We start from the raw sequence: 19,681 nt of genomic DNA, 5'->3' as shown, positions 1-19,681 counted from the left end.
GATTTGGGTTGACCCATATAAAAACGAGTTGACCCGTTTAAGTGCTAAAAAGAAAAAAAAAAGAAACTTTTATATATATATTTTTTTGTTTTTTCCGTTTTCCATTTTACATGGTTAGTTATAATAATATTAGTTTTGTCACGCCACGTTATCTACTTGTTCAACTTATATTCACCATTAAACACATTACCGATAACCCATTTGCAACTCAACAACTCGCTTATAACTCGTCAACAATTATGACAAATTTAAAAAATGGGTTAAACGGATCGTGTTCAGGTGTGTGGATTAGGGTTGAAATCTGACACGAATAATAATATGGGTTGTGTTCGGATTGCACATTTCAACCCGCCAACATGACAGTATTGACACTCCTAGTTTTTTAATATATTCTCATTTACTAAGCTTATGAATGATGTCTGGAAGACAACATAACAATGATAACCAATGTTCGTATGATAGAGTATTAGCCCTTGTCAATGACCATGTGACAAAGCACGACAAGCGACAAGACTCCTACCCATCGCTAGTGTATACACGCTTTTGGAGAAAACGCTTAAAATTTTATCATGGTTTACTCTCTCACCGACACATGGTCACAAAGCCTAACCCTTATAACGACATTAACAATGCGCTTCTTAGTCTCACACTGAGGCACTTGAACCTTCACGAACATCTGGAGTTTGGAGTTTGAATTTTTTTTTATTTCTAGTCTCACGTTGAGGCACTTGGACCTTCACGCACATGTGGAATTTTAATTTTGTTTTTATTTCTAGGCGGTTTAAAAAAATCAAAAGTGTTTCTACGAGGATTTTGAATTTGTTTTGATTTCTTTAGAGTTCGCTACTCAAATGAGCAGACTCATTTTTGTGTTTTAACATGTCAGTGTATTTGAGGAGGTCGCTTGCGACGTGAATATCTGGTGTCAGATTTTTTAGAGTCCACTATAATCATATCATGACTTGCAAACTCCCTAGAAACCAAAACATCTCCGGTAACCCCCTATAATTATGATTTTGGTAAAACAACTAGAAATAAATGGGGATATGTTGGTTAAGGCACAACTCATCCGATTAGACCTCAAGTTGTGACAACCTCCAACATGAGAGAACAATTCATACGCTTTGTGTACCAGTTACCTACATCCTGAATTTGGAGTATTAGTTGTACAAGCCAAAGATTTCCTATCCGTGGCAACTGGCAACCAGTGGCGGGCCCATAAATTATTTTATAGGGATGCGAACGAGGGGTTTAGTCAAATTTTCAAAGAGTATGATCAGGATTTTGCCCTATAAAATACACTAATTTGTTTTCAAGGGGTGCGCCTGCTTGCCTGCCCACCCAACCCTATACCTAGGTCCGCCCATGCTGGCAATACATTTGTTAAAGGTACTAAACAAGAATTCCTACACAATGCCTTCACAACATTCACGCGTGACATTAAAGTGACGCCTAATATTTTTCAAACGTTTTCAAACGTTTGATGTTTAAACATTTGAGGAATGGCGTATAAGAATGACTGAATGAGAATAAAAAAATTAGTATATATATCACCGAAAACTAAATTCCCAAGGCATGCGTAATGCAAAAAAACGCTAACTTGCTGAATATCGTACACGATTGCAAGATAAACAATCGAGGACGAACTTTGACAGTGAACACCAGATAAGCATTTAGAATAAAAAAAATATGATAGCCATATGTTCATCTAAACTGTTAAGACAAAACTTTATCCCAAATTTAGAAAAAAAAAACATTTGTTATGATTAAACCAATGTTTTAAAAACCGGTTTTAATACCACAAGAGGTTAGGCTCCGAGACGGTTCAACTAGTTGTACCGGGCGGTTCAAGATTTGTAAGGTGTATGTGCCTAGATGTGTTTACATGTCTAACGCACCACTGATCGGGAGTGTCACAACTTCCCTGATGAGTCAATGGCAAAACAAAAGCAGTGACTCTAATCATAAGCAGAATGGACCAGCTAGCTTTCAGGTAATCAAGAGTGCCACACAGGGCCTCGAAAACTGACTCTGTGACAGGTAATATAAGTGTGGGTACGAGCATTAGGCAAGTTAACATGGACCATTGTGACACCCTAGGCAAATCCCATATCGGTCGTGGCCAGGAGAGATCCCTGGTTCATAAGTAATCCAATACCTCTTATATCATCAACGCATTTTGGGCTTAATGATAGTGGATGAGAGGAGAACTCCACAGTTAAGCGTGCTCAGGTGGGAGTAGTACTATGATGGGTGACCTCCTGGGAAGTCTCCACTGGGGCAACAAAAACAAAAACAAAGCCGATGGGCAACCCATCGGGGGCAAAGCGGTCAAAAGTGAGCGATGATCTTTGTAAGTCGTAGTTATGGCTGTATGGGATTGCGAGCTCTTCTATCATTTCAAAGAAGGTAATGGACCCCCACCTAGGGGCGGCAATTCTTGACACGACTCGTCAACCCGACCCGAACCCGACACGAAAAAAACATATTTGCGTCGACTAACACAACCCGTTTAAAAAGGGGTCGGGTTCAGGTTGACCCGTATAAAAAAACGGGTTGACCCATTAACCCGTTTAACTATTTAGAAAAAAAAACGTTTTATATTTTCTTTTTGTTTTTTCCGTTTCTATTTTACATGGATAGTTATAATAATGTTAGTTTTGATACATTATATTATTTATTTGTCACACTCATACTCATCATTAAACATATTATTGATAACCCGCTTAAAACCCAATAAATCGTTTATAAATCATCAACTTATATGACTCGTTTCAAAATATGGGTTAAACGGGTCGGCTTCGGGTTGACCCAAATAATACGGGTCGGGTTGAACATTTCAACCCGCAACCCGACACGATTGACAACCCCCACCCCTCCCTGATCGTGTGAAGTTTGAGGTGCTTGGTTGTTCCACAGATGTAAGACAGTGCATATGACTGATCCAGGTGAAAGTGGGTCGTTGCACGTTAAACTAGGGCTGTAACGAACCGAACGAACACGAACAAGGCCTTGTTCGTGTTCGTTCGTTAAGGAAATAAATGTGTTCACGAACGGTTCATGAACACTTACCGAACGAGATTTTATGTTCGTGTTCGTTTATTAAGGAAATGAGCGTGTTCACGAACGGTTCACGAACACAAACGAACACAAATAAATTTGTCGAACGCGATGAAGGATAAAGATAGATGGCCCAGAGAGTAGCACTCGAACTTGAATCCCTTATTGTGGAACGAAGGTCGATCGTATTCGACGATGTAAATAATGAGAAATGAAAGGGAAATGATGCATAAACAAGGTGAAAGTGAGTTTCCTAGTTTAATTGTTAGGGTAATAAAATAAATAAAAGTTTAATAATATAAAAAGTACAAATAAAATATAAGAAAGTACAAAGATCTTCAATTAAAACACAAACATATGAACATAAACGAACGTAAATCAACGAATGTTCATGAACACGTTCACGAACACCTTACCGAACGTTCACGAACACAATCGAACGAACGAGACCTCTGTTCATGTTCGTTCATTTAACTAATCGAACGAAATTTCTTGTTCATGTTCGTTCGTTAATTAAACGAACGAACATAAACGAACTTCCCGCAGAACGGTTCACGAACTGTTTACTGAACGTTTGGTTCGTTTACAGCCCTACGTTAAACTACCGGGCATCCCTTTTAACCAAAGTGAAACAAGATTTACGTGGTTTTATCATAGATCATGGCCCATGCACAGGGATGTGCAACTTTGGGTTGTGGGAAAATGCGACGAGCCATATGTTTTGAAGATCGGATCAACGAATTTGTATTTAAACGCTTGGGTTTAGTAACTACTCTGGGTTTTCATCGGGGGACATCTATAGCGATTTTTAAAGTGTACATGCTTAGATGTGTTTACACGTCAAACCCACCACTGGTAGGGAGTTGTGGGCGCTCTCTTGATGTGTCGAACCAATACAAAATCAGTAACCCTAGTCATATATGAGATGGAATAGCTGGCTCTCGGGTAATCAAGGGCGCCACACAGAGCCCTTGGAAGACGGTTTTATGACAACATGCTCCTAAAGACCCTAAGTTTCCTTTCCTATACCACTGCTTCCTAAAAATAGTCCAGTAATTCCGTTATTGCAAGCTTCATGTGGTGATAACTTCCAACACAAGAGAACAATTCACAATATCAATCAATCATACCTAGTGTTATCCCCAAAGACAGGGGTAAGGCATCAATTATTCAATTGTACAAATCCGAAAACTCCGGTTGTGGCAACTACACTTGGTAAAAACTAAAAAGCCCAACGCAAAAAACTTAAAATCCTAAAGCAAAAACTCCTAAATATAACCTCCACCTTTCAAAACATGACATAAAAGTAGCACCTAAGTTTTTTCAATATGTTTAACTTACCCCTAAAGTAAGCACCTAATAAAACTCAACATCAAGAACCACATAAAAATAAATAAACCAACCAACCATAAATATATATTTTGTCTGTGAAAGTATAAAAAGCAACCCTAAGACGAGATTGGTCACCTAATGTCATATACATATTACCAAAACTAACCTCGCAAGACATGCATCATTTCATAAAAGGACACTAAGGGGCTGTTTGGTAGCCTCTTGATGACCATTCAATGCTACCTCTTAATGGTTTAAAACCTCTGAATGAATAAGAGGTAACCTCAAGTCTGAATGATTAAGAGGTAACCTTTGAATGGTAAATCATCACATGTCACATTCTTCTACCTTCTCATTGGTAAAATTCTTAATGGTTCCATTAAGAGGTAGCCTCTTAATGACCATTTAGAGGCTACCAAACAACCCCTTACTCTAATATCGTACGAAATTGTTAAAGAAACAACCCAAGACCAACTTTGACAATGATAAGCATATACTTTGACTAAAATCAGGGCCGTCTTTGAGGGTGTTTAGAGTAGGCGACAACACATGACCCATGTTCTAGAAATATGTCCTTATAATTTCTTTTTAAAAATTTAGTAGTTATTTAACTTATTTTATGTTCTAGAAAGGGCTTAATAAATCAATAACCATTAGCTACTTAATCAACTAATCATTTAACCCATATATCCAATATCTCTTTGGTCATTTTAACCACTTCAAATAATAACCTAATAAATATTTAATAATTTTTTGAACGGCAAAGAATCTCACGTGTAAACACACTCTGCTTGGGGCTATGTCCAATGTCGACTCCTCAACCGCCATGAGACCGTGCTCCCTGATGCGCGGGAACCGGATGGAATTCATAAACCCTCGCACCCGTCAAGTTCGAACCCGGGATTAAAGCCCCGATTCGCCCCTTCACCCAGATGTCCATCGAAAATGGCACAAGCGGAAATTGAACCTGTGTCTCCACTGTAGATGACAGACCAATTAACCACCACTACTACAAAAACTGTTTTTTGCAGCGTTGAAAATGATTTTTAGAAGCGTTTGGGAAACGCTTTAAAAAATAGCGCCTCAAAAAATAGGAATATCTTTAGAAGCGGTGGTATAAATTATTAAATTAAAAATAAAATAAGGGCAATTAAATCTTTTACAGCGGTTCTGTATTTAATAATATTTCCACCAAAATTCAACCCAATTAATTTTTTGTAGCCGTTCTATATTTAATTATATTACCACCAAATTCCAAAATTCAACCCCCATTTATTCTGCTTTTATTTATATTTCCAGCAAAAGTTTTTAACCTGTATTTAATTATCCAAAATTTCACCTCAATCTATGAACACACCAATCCAGAAACCAATTTATGAATTTAGACATTCAAAGAAAACTTCAAATTTGATAACACTGATTTAACAAATCCAACAAAAGATAAAGTTATACAGGATATAGATCTCTTAGACAATAAAGAGTACTAACACTAATTAAACAAAACCTGACAAAACAAAAGTTTCTAGCAAGATATAAAACCATAAGAAAATAAAGAGTACCAACGACAAATCTATTTAATTGCATGGCTCCAATTTGGAAACATTCTCACTAAAAACCAAGGCATTATGATCCTTAGTAACTGGTCGATATCCTTTTGTGTAGCAATTCTTGTTGTTCGCCAAATCTAAAAAGAAATGAATAAATAAAAGTTAGATTTAAATAAAACAGCTACATATACATACAATCAAATACGTACACACATAACCATATGCATACAACCACATATACATATCCATACAGATGTACATACAAGCACGTAGACATTCACACATACAACTGTGTATACATATACATAAACACTAATAGACAAGGTATATATAAAATACTTACGTTCGTGGGAAAATTTTCTTGGTAAGTATAGACAAACTCCATCATATATCCCAACACCATGAATCCGCACTCCCATCCGCCTTTTTGTTGTTTACACTACAAAAAATTAACAACTGGTTATGTAAGAACTTAAGAAAAATCAATTAACTAGAACTCCATCATATATCCCAACAATTGATTCTGTTGAGAAGGATAACTTTGCGCCTTCGAAGAGCATACAAGAGAAACGACAAGGTGCAAACCTACTTCTTTTTCTTGTTTATATCTTCTTATGATTTTTTCTTTTTATATTAGTTTCTGATTACAACCATACTATGTCTTTTTACAACATTAATTGCTTGCTGCCGTCGAGTTTATTGCTCATCTCGTTAACCAGCAGGTTGCTCATGAGCTTATTACTCTCGAGCTTCTCACACTTCTCTTAGAAAATCCAACTGAAGACGGAGTTGAGATTGCTGTTGCTTTTGTTGCTGAATGCAGTTCGGTACTCCAGGATCTATCTCCTAAAGGCTTGCATGGCAGTGATGAGGCGTCTGATGACGAATCTTCACAGAAAGAGGAGGATGGGGAACAGATGAGGATAGCAGATGAAACCGAAACAAATCTGGTTAACCTTCGAAGAATAATTTACTTGACAATTACGTCGAGTGTTGACTTTGAGGAAGCTGGTCATAAGCTCCTCCAAATCAAACCGGAGCCCCGAGAAGAGGTATGGTAAAACAAGTATAATTTTTATATTAGTTTCGAGTATTTTCAGTCGTTTAGAAAACAAGTTTCATTTTTATATCAGATTCGAGTACACCCGCTTAAAACCCGACCCAAATGTACATTTAAAGGGTCAGTTTCAGTTCCTCACTTTATTCATAATTCAGTCCAGGCCCAGGTTGGTTCCAGTATGATCTAACGCGATGCTCGGCCCTAGTAATTATACACTTTACTAAGGGAGTTGTCTTTTATAATGAAATAGTTGCGTTGAATGTTCAGAAAACAAGTCAATAAGACATAGAAATGCATACCTCGACCATACTCCATGTGAACTTTGTTCCCTTAAAAACATCTTCAATTACATTTGAAAGAAGATAATTGTTTTTATCCTTGTTGCCCTTTAACGAATCCAAGATGAATACTTCTTTCTTTGCAGGGGAAATGATAAACAAGGACCAGTGATCACTGGAAAAAGAAAGTTACAAAACAGTTAAGTAAAATATAATTAATAAAATAAAGGAAAGCTAATTACAATAGACTAAGATGCAAAAAGAAAAATATATATATTATTACTTGGCTAAATACGGTGCAAGAAAGTATCGTTTGTCCATGTGAAGCTCATATACACCAAGAATGTGACCTTTAACTTCTTCGGGATTACGTTGGCACATCTCACCGTTGATCGAGTTTGGACCAAAGAAAGCGCATGGGTTGTATCTTTCACCATCATTTGACACCGTATAAAAGAGCCTTGTATAAAAAAATGATCAGTTAATAAATTCAGTTATCTACAAATGTTATTTACCAAATAGATAATTCAAAACAACTTACGCCGCAAACCAATGTATGATCGTGATATCAACCCAGCCGTTAGCGAATACTTGTAACAACGCCTCAATTTCAATGAAGTCTTTTAAGATGTAGGGATACATCCCATCAGGGATAGAAAACTCGATTGGAACAGGATTCAAATGATAATTACCAACATGCTTTTCTAATTCACTAACAATGTCTTAAACCCATGCAGGTCTTTCTTTTATTGCATTCAAAGCACTCTTTATTTTTCGGGCTTGTTTTTCTTGATCAGATTCTTCATTTTGTGGTCGTAGAATTTGATTGACTATGGGTATCGCCCACTAAAATAGCAAGACACCTAGTTATAACACACACTAAAATAACAGTTGGTTTGAGTATGGTGAAGTTATTAATTACCAGAGACTCGACAAAATCATCCGAATCATCCAAATTAATAGTATCTATCGGCATTTGTTGTTGATCTTCATTGGCTTCAGGCGACACAAACTAAAATAACAAACAATATTATAACATATAAAACAACTCAAACTAAAAGGTATAAACTACCTTAGGTATATAGACCGAAGTGCTCGTTTCAATTTAATAAGTTGAGGCCTTTCTCGAGGCACTATTTGATTTGTGGGGTGCCTCGATGTTCACAATCTACAATTAAACAGAAAAAAAAAACTAAACATGAAATTTACTGAAATGACATTGGAGTTGTGAAGCAGCGATTCAGAATATTAGAATATTTAGGACGAAATCAAGGATGGAAAGTCTATTTAGATAGGTGGTGCTGCATAAATATAAGAAAAGATAAAGTAACATATATATACTTTAATTAACTACAAATACATTTAGCGCGTTTCTTGGCCATTGGATAAAACCAGCAAGTGTATCATCCATATATTTAACTTCATCGTCCAAAGTCTCTGAAGGGACATCCTTGTCCTCATATCCAGGTATGACGGTATCCACTTGTACTTTCACACAACTGTCTTTCATGTGTTTCGTATGTAATGTCCTGATTCTAGTAGGATATGCCAGCCCCTTGGCTATCGTTATTTCTCTCGGCAAATCGTCGACCGATAACAGCTCACACTTACATACATCCTACAGAACCATATAACAAATTTATAAATTTTATCAAAGTGTTGTACCATTTATCCAAAAATTTAATTAAAATATGTTAGTGCAAATGTGTGCGTGTGTGAGTATTACTTGAATGTCTGGATGGTCTATATATGATCCACGCGATGCATAACTATGAAAACCCATGCTTCCATCCACCCTTTGTCTATCCTGGTTCACATTCATCTCATCACTTCTTGTTTGAGTGGTAGGCACACCATTCTGATTTGGTTGCCTATCACATTTATACAATCCTCCGTGAACTTTGGTTGAACCTATAAAGTAGATATTAAAAGATACATGAATAATAAATATATATATATATATGATACAATTCTCAACTATTCATATTTGGATATATATATATATACACACACATCATTACCTATGACATATGAAACTGTCCTTGATCGGCCCCCGCGTTCAGGCCCAAAACATCTAGTTAATGGATCTTCACGCCCTTGATAATACGTACCATCAGCTTTCATTTTACTCTCAGTACCACCCTGTAAAAAAATATAAATGTATAACACTCGACAAATTCTACGTGTGTGTATATAGTAAAAATATAAATGTAAAACATTCTACTAATTATATATATATATATACACACACACACACCAAAGAATTGACTTTTGGTTGTATATGATTGACTTCGTAGAAGCCAGTTTGTTTGTTTCGACTTGCTCGACCCGCAATATACAGTTGAGAACGTTGATGTTGTAACTTTTTAACAGAAGAATTTCTTTCCGAAACTTGTTTCCATCTACCATCAAAGTTGTCCTTTAAACCCCTATATCCGGTGCGTCCTGTACGGTGAAAGTCTTCGTTCTTTAGTGCACTTGCTCTTGCTTTTTCACTTTTTTTCTACGCATAAACCAACAAACAATTGTTAATAGTTACAAACATTAGAGAAAAATAATTATGATGATGATGATGATAATAATAATAATAATAATAATAATAATAATAATAATAAACATACCAAAAATTTTTCTTCCTTCTTTGACGCAACGAACACGGGCCACTTTGATCGATCGAGATACTTATACTTGTCAAAAGGCTCTTCATTTATTTTTACGTATTCTCTATACAACTTACTTCTCCAATCAGTACAATTTTTCTTGGCTTTTTTGAGGAAAACGTGCTTTGGTTTATCGTCTAGAATATTCCAATAATCCTAAGTAATTACAAAACAAAACAAACGTTAAAAGAAATAATTAACAAATATCGCATGTCTAAAATTTTACAAAACATCGAATAAAATACCTTAGCTTCCAGCCAAAGGTTTTCCCACCTTTGCTTGTCAAATTTATTTGTAGGAATATGATATGGAAACCTTGCTCTCAATGTTAATCCTAACCATGAAGCAAATTTACTTTTTTGTTTACCCATCGCTAGCATATCGTCATCAAAATCAACGTGCAATTCATCTTCTCTCATTTTCTTTGAACAAGAAGCAACACCTCTTTTACCTCTACCTCTTTTAGACATATCTCTGTTAAACAAAAATATATATATATGTATTTATAAGAATAGTTATCCAAATTATGAGGGTCAACACTATTTCAAAAGGGCTTTACAAATGTGGTATATAACGTGGTCATCTCCAAAACTTCCACTACATATGCTGAAGCCTTAAAAACAGTGCAAAAATCACATAAAAAGCATAAAACACGAGTTTAGCAACAAAACTTTCTAATCCTTCTCCTCATCTTGGTTCCATGTAAGTTAATTTCTATATATATGATCTGATGCATGCATCATGGTAACAAAATTCAAGTTTCAACGCGAGATTATGGCAACGCGTTACAAAGTCCACGCGTAAAGATCTTGGCCGGCGGCGGTGTCTTACGTGGATCAAAGCTTGATTGACGGATCCAGAAATTTTTTTTTTTTACGGGGGCACAAAATAGTTAGTTTATAAGAAGGCGGGTCAAAACAAATTGTTTAAAAATGAGTCAGGTAAAACCACTTCATACTTATCAAATTAATGATATCATTGTAACTTTTCATTTTGCAATCCCATACATATTAACTTTTTCTTTGCCAATATATACATATATAGGAATTATTGTCGGTTAATACTCTTTCTAAAACATTTCTATTTATCTTCTTACTAAAATATTTCATACCTTAATTACATTTTTAAAAGAGAGAGTACCTCTAAAATAAAAAATAATTTTATATTGAATAAGGTAATAATCGAATATTACAGTTAATCAAAATGAAAACCAAAAAAACAATAAATCATTAAATGTTGAAACGAAAATAAAAGGTAAAATATCATCTATTGCTGTGCAACTCATACATATACAAACTGATTATCTCAATTACAATGCAGCAACCCCAATAATTTATTAACCTAAAATAAATTAAAAAGTCATATTCTTCACCTCCAAACACAAACACCACCATAGTTACAGACTATAGTATCCGCCATATATATATATATATATATATATATATATATATATATATATATATATATACACATGTAGTCTGGATGTACGGTGGGCACAGGCCCACCCAACACAAAGGGTGAATCCGCCACTGATCACGGGGCGCCCCGACCACCCTAATAGCATGTAATATTCTGAAATTTAGCTCATACTCAAACAAAAAGTCAAGGTCTTCTATGTTTTATTCTGATATAGGAGTATACATGCAAATGTGGACACCTTAAACATGTAAAAAGAAAAATTGAACACGAACTAAGGACCATCAATCATACACAATAGAATATACAATAACTATTTAAAAATTAGGGACCACATTCCTAATATACAATAGAATATACAATAACTATTTAAAAATTAGGGACCACATTCCTAAACCAACACTAATAGAGCAAAAATAACACTAATGGCAACGTGAAATCATCATCATAAATCATAAACGGGGGGTTGACGATTAAGAATTAAGCCTGAAAAACCATAACACACTTGCCATAACATGAAATTATCCTCAAATTACTGACATTAAATACAAAATGTATATAATAAAGGAGAGAATAACATCACCAATTTCAAGTGGATTTGTGGGTGAACTTCGTTCTTGGATAAAAATTCGACTGAAAACAAAAAACCCTAACTGCGATTTGGAATAAATAATTGAGATTTAGAGCAAAAGCAATGAAGAAACCGCAACCCTAATAACTGTGAACGAGCGGGAGATGAAAGTGAAGGTATGGTTTCGCGCTATTTGGGAAACTTTGGCGGTTCGACTACCGCTCTATGATATTTGGGAATTTTTGACGGTGTATGTGTATTCAGAAAGGATTAGGCTATTTTATATAAGTTTTTGATGTTTAATATTTAATTAATCAATTAATTGACGTTGTATTGTATTCAGAAAGGATTAGGCTATTTTATATAACCTTTTAATTAATGTTTAATATTTAATTAATCAATTAATTAATGTCTACGATATTTGGCCAATTTATATAACTAGTTAAATTTTCGCCCGCGCGTTGCGGCGGGGACCCAATGACTGCAAAACGCGTGTCAGTAACGGCAAGCAGATACCGAATATCAAAACATAAATAAAAATGTCGTGAAAAGGATAGTCAATCCGTCCTAAAAAAACGATTTTAAATAACCTACTATAGGACCCACACGTCCTATACGTTGAAAATTCGCTTGTTTTCAGTTCAGTTATTATGGTGCTAACACGTTAAAATATGGATGAGCTCGGTACCTGTAACGGCACCGAAAGTACCGATCCGGAAAATCATCGAAATTAGGTACCGGCACCGAAGCTCGATACAATATGGTATGGTATTTGAAGGTAAAAATCAATAAATATAGATATAGTGCTAGACCGGTGTCAAATCGAAACTAATGATTCTGAAAACGGCAAAAGGTGGGTACCAAATTAGTACCGAAAATGATTTGGTGTAGTAAATTTGGTACCGATACGATACCGGTTTGATTACAGGATTTGATACTATTTTCTCATCAATAATCTAAATATCCAAGTTAATTACATGCTACAATTCATTCATTACGTAAAAAAAAAGAATGAAGCAAAATAAGTTATTGTGTATATAAAACCTCATTCAAACGAAATACAGTTTACTTACTGTGTGTATGAAAAGTAATCTAAACTGTGCAGTTACTTGCATTGCTACGTTGCTACAGGATTTGATGAGCTCGGTACCAACCGGTACCGAAAATACCCTTACCGAAATCCTCAAAAATGGGTACCGGTACCGAATATACCTGGTACAGTACGGCTTGATACGGTCGGTACTGGTACGACACCGGTATTTGAGGGTAAAACCCGATGAATACCGGTGCTGAACGGATACCGAAAATATACTCAGTTTGGTAAATTTGATACCGGTACCCAATACTATTCATTAAAGACTCTTTTTAATAATTTTTTATTGTTACTGTTCATTTCCTTTTGTTTTTAATATATAGGGCAATTATCAGCTCATATAATAATCGAATAATTCATGGTTTGGGATGGCAAAAATACCCAAGCCCAAAGGGTATACCTGAAACCCGACACAAATAGGACGGGTATGCCTCGGATATTGGGCCGGGTATGGGATTAGTTTTAAAAATTTTCGCGGGTATGGGATTAGGTGATACCCGACCCGATTACCCGAAACCACATATCCGTTTACCCGAACTATATACCCGATCATACACCTGAATTTTTTAATTTATATTTTTTTATTAACCTCTGTCTGTTAGTCAGTGGCGGTGGTATGAGTGTAAACGAGTCAAGATATTTTTGATCGATTTGAAAAAACTAAAAATTAGCCCGAAGTTAAACTTCACTTATTGACCTCAAGCCGGTTCACAAGCATGTACGATCGTGTTATTTATAATATTTGGAACCGGGCATAAATTATATAGTCTATTCAACATCATAAATTTAAATATACTAACACTTAAAATTAGGAGTTTACGAAATGACAAATAAATGGAGGTTCAAACTTAAGAAGCCAAAAATCATACAGAATCAAAATCAAATAAAATAAATATTGAGTGCTAATGCATAATTAATGAAACATCACCAAACCACACTAATTCAAAGAGCTAGAGCTATAATTTCCAATGATTCCTACAAAAAAGAAAACCATTATTAATAAATTAACAATTATAAAAAAAATAGATTTGGAAAGAGTATATATATATAGAGAGAGAGAGAGAGAAAGAGTATCAAACCTTTATCAATTAGTTTAACACGGTGCATCAAACATATATCCCATCGGTGTGGTCAGATCGTAAGTATGCAGTGGTGTGATCATTTGCATCATTCACTGGTTGAACATCGATAGAAAATGGTGGTAGGTCGTCAAACTGGTTGTATTCTTCCTCATCGACAACATCATCAACACCAAGGATACGTCGTTTACCTTGCAATACAATGTGGTATCTTCGTTTGCTCAGGTCATTGACAAAGAACACCTGTGTGACTTGTTTTGCGAGGATGAATGGTTCGGATGCATATGAATTTGTTGTGAGGTCGACTTGTGTAAAACCATATTTGTCAACTATTACACCTGTATGGTTATTTACCCACTTACATTTGAACACAGGTATCTCGAAGGCATGGTAATTCAATTCCCAAATTTCTTGTATGACACCGTAATAAGAATCCTTGGCAATTCTTATCCTTGAAGAATGATTATTATTGTCGAACTCCGCCCTTGATGCTATCACTGTAACTCCACTATTCTGCATTGTACTTTTTTCATCTTGATCTTTTGTGTAAAACGTATAGCCGTTAATGTCGTACCCTTGATAAGTCGTTACTCTAACATCTGGGCCCCGCCCCAACCTTTCCACGGTTTTATCAAAATCTTTTTGGCCAGAAGATCTCATTACCTTAATTTCAATCCAATTAGCAAACTCTTTGTTATGCTTCTTTTCATACCACATTTCGCTCTTACCCGGGTATGTTGACCGTAATGTTCCTTTGTGTTCGGAAATGTATGGAGCAATACAAGCCATGTGTTTTAGGACCTCAAAATGTGCAAGTTGTAAATCATCATGGTTTGGGAGGATTGTTTTCATACCAACACCTCCTTTCCCTTCAAGTCTACCCGAGTGACGGGATTGAGGAACACCAATACTTTTGACACCATCCAAATAACCTGTGAATAAACCAGTTATTATGTTGTAAATTATAATTAATGAAACTTATATATATTACTATAATATACTACAAATGTTATGAAATCACTACCTGTGCAAAACTCAGCCACCTCTTCAGTAGTATATCCTTCAACAATGCTACCCTCAGGTCGATTAGGGTTTCGTACATAACCTTTTAAGAAACCCATATATCTTTCAAAAGGGTACATGTAGCGTAGAAATACAGGGCCACATGTCTGGATTTCTCCTACGATATGGATTACAAGGTGAACCATCACATCAAAAAAAGATGGAGGAAAGTACATCTCAAGTTCACAAAGCGTGATGATAATTTCTTTTTGCCACTCATTAAGTGACTCGGGCTCAATAACTTTTGAGTGTATCTTGTTAAAAAACAAACAAAGTTTTGTAATTGTATGTCGGAGGTAATCCGGTAACAATCCACGTACTGCAATTGGAATCATATGTGTCATCAAAACATGACAATCATGAGACTTCATACCAAGCAATTTTAAGTCTTTCATCGACACCAGCTTTTTAATGTTTGCAGAATAGCTGGATGGAACTTTAATATCTTTTAAACATTTACAAAACTTTGTTTTTTCATCTTTTGACATAGTATAGCACGCAGGTGGCAGATAAAATTTTCCTCCGGGTGTCGCGACAGGAGCAAGCTTTTTACGTATTCCCATTTCTTCCATGTCTTTACGGACATTAATCCCATCTTTAGTTTTCCCGGGTATGTTTAACAATAAGCCTATCAAGCTCTCACATACATTTTTCTCTATATGCATAACATCTAGACAATGTCGAACTTGTAAATTCTTCCAGTAAGGCAAATCCCAAAAGATTGACTTTTTTTTCCAAATGGCGTCTTTCTCAACACGATTTCTTTTTCCCAACACAACATTTAGTTTTTCAACTCGTGAAAATGCATTAAATCTTTTCCTCACTGAACGGTCCTCAACAGTTCCGTCAAACTCCTCTTTTTTATTTCGATAATTATGACCTTGGGGAAGGAATCTTCGATGTCCCATGTATACAGTTTTTTTGCAATTATTTAACCACACCGAACTTGTATCATCTTCACAAACAGGACAAGCTGACTTACCTTTCGTCTTGTATCCTGACAAATTACCGTATGCTGGAAAATCACTTATGGTGCAAAAAATCATGGCCCGTAATTTAAAATATTCTTTCTTATAAGCATCATATACTTCTACACCTGTATTCCATAGAGTTTTTAAGTCATCAATTAAAGGAGACAAATAAACATCAATGTTATTACCAGGTTGTTTCGGCCCTTGAATCAACAAAGACATCATTATGTATTTTCGTTTCATGCATAACCACGGTGGAAGATTGTAGATGCATAGAAGAACTGGCCATGTACTATGACGACTACTCATGTTTCCAAAAGGGTTGAACCCGTCTGAACTAAGTCCAAACCGTATGTTTCTTGTCTCGTTACCAAACTCAGGAAACATATTATCAATATTTCTCCACTGGGGTGAATCCGCAACATGTCTTAATTTTCCATCCTTTACACGACTATCTGAATGCCAACGCAATAACTTTGCTTCTTTCTCATATGAAAATAACCGTTTCAGTCTAGGTATAATTGGGAGGTACCACAACAATTTAGCTGGTGGTCCATTTTTTGTCACATCATCGTTAACTTCATCTGTTTCAAGTTTACGCTTATACCTTGACACACCACAATAAAAACATTTATGATCTTGCTTGAAATCCTTTACATACAACATACAGTCATTTGGACATGCATGTATTCTTTGAACTTCTAATCCCATCGGACACGTCAATTTTTTTGCTCGGTATAACGAAATTGGTAGCTCATTACCTTTCGGAAGAATGTCATGTAAAAGCACTAATAGATCTGTGAAACTTTTATCACTCCATCCGTGTTTTGACTTTAAGTTAAACAACTTCAACACAACATCTACTTTACTAATCTCAGAACCGGTATATAATGGTTTTTCTGAATCATCAATTAGCTGCTTTAACTTTTCTTGATCGATATCATCAACATTAGTCTCTAAATCATTAAGCATTTCACTTACATTTTCATTAGGGACATTTAAATTGTCACTGGGGACATTTAAATTGTCATTGTCGTGATTGCCTAAACTAATTGACGACGTGCCATGTTCAACGCGTGATTCCCCGTGCATTGATCAACAAGTGTATTTAGGCATAAAACCATCTTTCATCAAATGAAACTCTATATCTTTGACATCATCATATTGTTGGAAATTTTTACAAATCATACAAGGACACCAAATCATTTGACTTCCAACATTCAATCTATTAGCTTCGGCAACTTTAAGAAAACTTTCTATGCCATCCATATATGCTGAGCTAGTACGTGCACTATCGTACATCCATTTTTTACGATCCATCTAAAAATTTAAATAAATAAATAAATGATATAAATGTGTGTGTGAAAAAAAAACGATAAATGAAATTAGTTGTATTTCAAGCTATCAATAAACAACGAAAATAAATAGAGTATTAACCATATATATAAAAATAAATGTAATATAATAAGAAACTTATAACCTAAATGGAATTAAATGGTGGTTTTTAATAACTTTCAACCAGATTAACTTTTATGTCGCTCAAACTATATTTAAACTAAATAACTAATACGTAAATACATATAATAAAATAATATAATCAAATTAGAACCTAAATTATGTCAAATATCTTCAGCTAAATTTTCAAGAAACTCAAGCCAGTTACCTTTCCTGGTATTTTTCTAGTCTACATATTTATAATGATAAAGATTCAGCTAAATTTTGTTTCTCATCAATGGGAGTGAAAGTTCAAATTTTAACAAATTTAAGAGTAGGGGTGTGAATTTCTAAAACGACCCGAAAACACGACACGAACGTAACACGAAATTTGCGGGTTTAGGTTTAGTCTAAACGGGTTCGGGTCAGTTTCAGGTTGAATCCGCGAACCCGTTTAGCTAAACGGGTCGAGTTCAGGTGAACCGGTCAGGTTGACGGGTTGACCCATTTAACCCATTTATATGATATTTTATTTTTTACAATATATTTTATGTCATAAATTTATTTGGGTGTGTATTTAATACATTTTTATAATTTAAAAAATAATTTTATTATAAATATTTGTGTTTTTTAATAAAATTTTAATCTTAATATATTAATTTGCGAAAAAATTTAAAATTTGAAAATTCGGCTTGTACGGGTCTTGTTCGGGTCAACCCGCTAATATTCTGGTCGTGTTCGGGTTCATATACATGACAAGATTTTCGGGTTCGTGTTGGGTTCGGGTTCATCTAAAATTTTCAGGTTCAGGTTGGGTTGAACCCGCCAACCCACGAACCCAACCCGTTTAGCACCCCTATTTAGGAGTCTCATCAATGGGAGTGAAAGTTCAAAATTTAACAAATTTAGGAGTAAAATGTTAAATATTTACAAACATAGGAAACCCGAGCTTCTCACTTTTCTTTAAAATTTTCCCTTTAAATTTATAAAAAATAACCTTTCACTCCTAAATTTGTAAAAACCAGTCTCTCTCCATTTTATATGAAAGAGAAATTAAAATTACTTGACCCCCAATATTTTATATTCACTTATATAAAAAAATTAACGTAATATAACCAAAATTTTCTAACCTGTATCCACTTAAATGATGATGGTTTGTACTTGTATTTTTGGTGTTTTTCACGATGGCTCTTTCGGATGCTATAATTACATACAGTTGATGCTTGATATATGATGCTATCAACAAATTAGAAAAGCTGATACATAAATAAATGGATTAATCAATAACTATATATAAAAACAAATGTAATCTAATCAAACTTTCCAAACCTTTAATTGTGATGATGAATGAGAGGAATTCAATGTGATTGTTGAGGAATTGCATATGAAACGATATTAGGTTGAAGATGACCTTTTTGTTGATGAGTTGAATGAATAGGAATTAGTTGAGAAAAAGAAGGTATTGATAATAACTATATAATAATACGTTTGAGATTTATAATAATTATTTAAAACAAAATCAATTAATACATAAGATGATTTTGTACATACTTATCTCATTGAACTTGGCGCACACTAATTTTAAATTAAAGTATTATTATTTTTCTTTTTAAACTTGAATTATTTTCATGTTACATAAAATAAAATAGATACAAAACGCTTCTAAAGGTTGATTCTTTAACATTTATAAAATAAAATATTAAATGAAAATTACTAAACGCTTCTAAAAAGTATTATTCAAAAATTCATTTTGAAACACAACTTTTTGCAGCGGTTTATGAGAAAACGCTTCAAAAAAAAGTATACAAGCGCTGCAAAAAACAAGTTTTGTACTAGTACTGAACCAAATTATCAGGACTAGAAACTTTTAATTATTAGCATCAGTATGTAAATAAAGTGGATCTGACATTAACGACTGACGTATGATGCATAACCACTATACGATTAACAATTTAACTCCTCGATAATACATATAATAATCTCTTTGGATAATCGATCAAGGGGTCCATGTTGTCACACATGGCCTCCACGACCCAGACGAAATAAGCTATAGCACAACATAAATCCTATTTGAATGATCTGATATATCACTTATTTTATGTGATCCGAAAAGAATTC

General features: G+C 34.7%; 2 protein-coding genes across 2 annotated transcripts; both read right to left on the bottom strand.

The window, feature by feature from the left end:
* Nucleotides 1-5,780: 5,780 nt before the first annotated feature.
* LOC110926932 lies at nt 5,781-12,189 on the bottom strand. The gene is made up of 14 exons (XM_022170551.2): nt 11,937-12,189; nt 10,183-10,411; nt 9,899-10,093; nt 9,535-9,780; nt 9,299-9,419; nt 9,004-9,188; nt 8,638-8,895; nt 8,350-8,445; nt 8,200-8,289; nt 7,819-8,123; nt 7,561-7,737; nt 7,299-7,452; nt 6,283-6,378; nt 5,781-6,076 (listed from the first exon to the last, which is right to left on the bottom strand). The coding sequence occupies exons 2-8, from the start codon at nt 10,405-10,407 to the stop codon at nt 8,383-8,385; spliced, it is 1,293 nt and encodes a 430-aa protein (XP_022026243.1). The 5' UTR covers nt 10,408-10,411; nt 11,937-12,189; the 3' UTR covers nt 5,781-6,076; nt 6,283-6,378; nt 7,299-7,452; nt 7,561-7,737; nt 7,819-8,123; nt 8,200-8,289; nt 8,350-8,382.
* Nucleotides 12,190-13,959: 1,770 nt separating this feature from the next.
* LOC110899776 lies at nt 13,960-17,221 on the bottom strand. The gene is made up of 3 exons (XM_022146667.1): nt 15,121-17,221; nt 14,130-15,028; nt 13,960-13,992 (listed from the first exon to the last, which is right to left on the bottom strand). Exons 1-3 carry the CDS (start codon nt 17,219-17,221, stop codon nt 13,960-13,962), a joined length of 3,033 nt encoding a protein of 1,010 aa, XP_022002359.1.
* Between the last annotated feature and the right edge of the window lie 2,460 nt (nt 17,222-19,681).

The sequence above is a fragment of the Helianthus annuus genome, chromosome 2 (assembly GCF_002127325.2).
Source record: "Helianthus annuus cultivar XRQ/B chromosome 2, HanXRQr2.0-SUNRISE, whole genome shotgun sequence".
NCBI classification, from domain to species: Eukaryota; Viridiplantae; Streptophyta; class Magnoliopsida; order Asterales; family Asteraceae; genus Helianthus; species Helianthus annuus.
Note: the sequence above shows the minus strand (reverse complement) of the source record. Positions and strands in the feature narration are given on the sequence as shown.

Bases quoted from the DNA above. Each gene is read 5' to 3' on its own strand.
- LOC110899776 (XM_022146667.1), bottom strand. From the start codon at position 17,221: ATGCACGGGGAATCACGCGTTGAACATGGCACGTCGTCAATTAGTTTA. The intron at 15,029-15,120 runs GTAGTGATTTCA...GTTTATTCACAG, and splicing joins GGTGGCTGAGTTTTGCACAG to GTTATTTGGATGGTGTCAAA. The intron at 13,993-14,129 runs GTTTGATGCACC...TCTTTTTTGTAG, and splicing joins ACCACACCGATGGGATATAT to GAATCATTGGAAATTATAGC.
- LOC110926932 (XM_022170551.2), bottom strand. From the start codon at position 10,407: ATGTCTAAAAGAGGTAGAGGTAAAAGAGGTGTTGCTTCTTGTTCAAAG. The intron at 9,420-9,534 runs GTGTGTGTGTGT...ATTTTTTTACAG, and splicing joins AACCAAAAGTCAATTCTTTG to GGTGGTACTGAGAGTAAAAT. The intron at 9,189-9,298 runs GTAATGATGTGT...TCTACTTTATAG, and splicing joins GACAGTTTCATATGTCATAG to GTTCAACCAAAGTTCACGGA.